Raw genomic sequence first — 1,782 nt, forward strand, 5'->3', positions numbered from 1 at the left:
CCCCCAAACCCCTTCCCAGGCCCCCCAAACCCCTCCCCAGCCCCCCCTGACCCCCTGTGACCCCCCCAGGGTACATCCAGCGGCGCCTGATCAAGTCCATGGAGTCGGTGATGGTGAAATACGACGCCACGGTGCGCAATTCCATCAACCAGGTGGTGCAGCTGCGCTACGGCGAGGACGGGCTGGCCGGGGAGAGCGTGGAGTTCCAGAACCTGGCCACGCTCAAACCCTCCAACAAGGCCTTCGAGAAGAAGTGAGAGAGGGGGGGCCCTGGGGGGGCTGCAGACCCTTTTTTGGGGGTCGTGGAGGGGGGGCCTGCCAAGGGTTGGACTCGTTTTGGGGTCGTGGAGAGGGTGATTGCAAGGGTTGGGGTCATTTTGGGGTCTTCAAACGTGTCTTTCCGAGGGTTGGGAACACCTTGGGGTAGTTGAGGGGCTCCTTCCAGGGGTTGGGTTCATTTTGGGGTCATTGAGGGGCTCCTTCCAAGGGTTGGGGTCGTTTTGGGGTCATGGAGGGGGTGATTGCAAGGGCTGGCCTCATTTTGGGGTCATTGAGGGGCTCCTTCCAAGGGTTGGGCTCGTTTTGGGGTCAGCAAAGAGCTCCTTCCAAGGGTTGGGAACATTTTGGGGTCCCCAACCTTCTCCTGCCCACCCTGGGTCCCATTTTGGGGTCTTGAATCTCCCCCTGCCCAATTTCAAGCCCATTTTGGGGGTCCTGGAGCTTCTCCTGCCCCATTTTGGGGTCCTGGAGCTCCCCCTGCCCCACCTGAAGCTCATTTTGGGGGTCCTGGAGCTCCCCCTGCCCAATCTGGGTCCCATTTGGGGGGTCCTGGAGCTTCCCCTGCCCAATTTCCAACCCATTTTGGGGTCCTGGCTCTCCCCCTGCCCCATTTTGGGGGTCCTGGATCTCCCCCTGTCCCATTTTGGGGGTCCTGGATCTCCCCCTGCCCCATTTCGGGGGTCCTGGAGCTCCCCCTGCCCACCCTGGGTCCCATTTTGGGGGTCCTGGAGCTCCCCCTGCCCACCCTGGGTCCCATTTTGGGGGTCCTGGCGCTCCCCCAGCCCCATTTTGAGGTCCTGGCTCTCCCCCTGCCCAATTTCCAACCCATTTTGGGGGTCCTGGCTCTCCCCCTGCCCAATTTCCAACCCATTTTGGGGGTCCCAGGTTCAAGTTCGACTACACGAACGAGCGGGCGCTGCGGCGGACGCTGCAGGAGGAGCTGGTGAAGGACATCCTGTCCAACGCCCACATCCAGAACGAGCTGGAGCGCGAGTTCGAGCGCATGAGGGACGACAGGGAGGTGCTCAGGGTCATCTTCCCCACGGGGGACAGCAAGGTGGGACCCCAAAACCCCAAATGTGACCCCAAAACCCCCTGGGGGACAGCAAGGTGGGACCCCAAAACACGACAGGGAGGTGCTCAGGGTCATCTACCCCACGGGGGACAGCAAGGTGGGACCCCAAAACCCCCAAATGTGACCCCAAAAGCACCTGGGGTACCCCCAAAACACCCCCAGACCCCCAAATGTGACCCAAAAACACGACAGGGAGGTGCTGAGGGTCATCTTCCCCACGGGGGACGGCAAGGTGGAACCCCAAAACCCCAAAATGTGACCCCAAAAGCACCTGGGGTACCCCAAAACACCCCCAGACCCCCAAATGTGACCCCAAAACCACCTGGGATACCCCCAAAACATGACAGGGAGGTGCTCAGGGTCATCTACCCCACTGGGGACAGCAAGGTGGGACCCCAAAACCCCCTGGGATACCCCCAAAACACCCC

At 61.6% G+C, this 1,782-nt stretch overlaps 1 protein-coding gene across 1 annotated transcript in view; it reads left to right on the plus strand.

Moving 5' to 3' along the window:
• LOC114072953 (DNA-directed RNA polymerase II subunit RPB1-like) overlaps nt 1–1,336 on the plus strand; it is a gene marked incomplete at both ends in the record, with an annotated part of 7,649 nt that extends 6,313 nt beyond the window's left edge. Inside the window, 2 exons of the mRNA XM_027910766.1 lie at nt 70–253; nt 1,165–1,336. Coding sequence (XP_027766567.1) covers nt 70–253; nt 1,165–1,336 — 356 coding nt within the window. The remainder of the gene's footprint in view (nt 1–69; nt 254–1,164) is intronic.
• Between the last annotated feature and the right edge of the window lie 446 nt (nt 1,337–1,782).

The sequence above is a fragment of the Empidonax traillii genome, unplaced genomic scaffold (assembly GCF_003031625.1).
Source record: "Empidonax traillii isolate 1590-97213 ecotype Southwest subspecies unplaced genomic scaffold, ASM303162v1 scaffold4616:size9426, whole genome shotgun sequence".
NCBI lineage: Eukaryota > Metazoa > Chordata > Aves > Passeriformes > Tyrannidae > Empidonax > Empidonax traillii.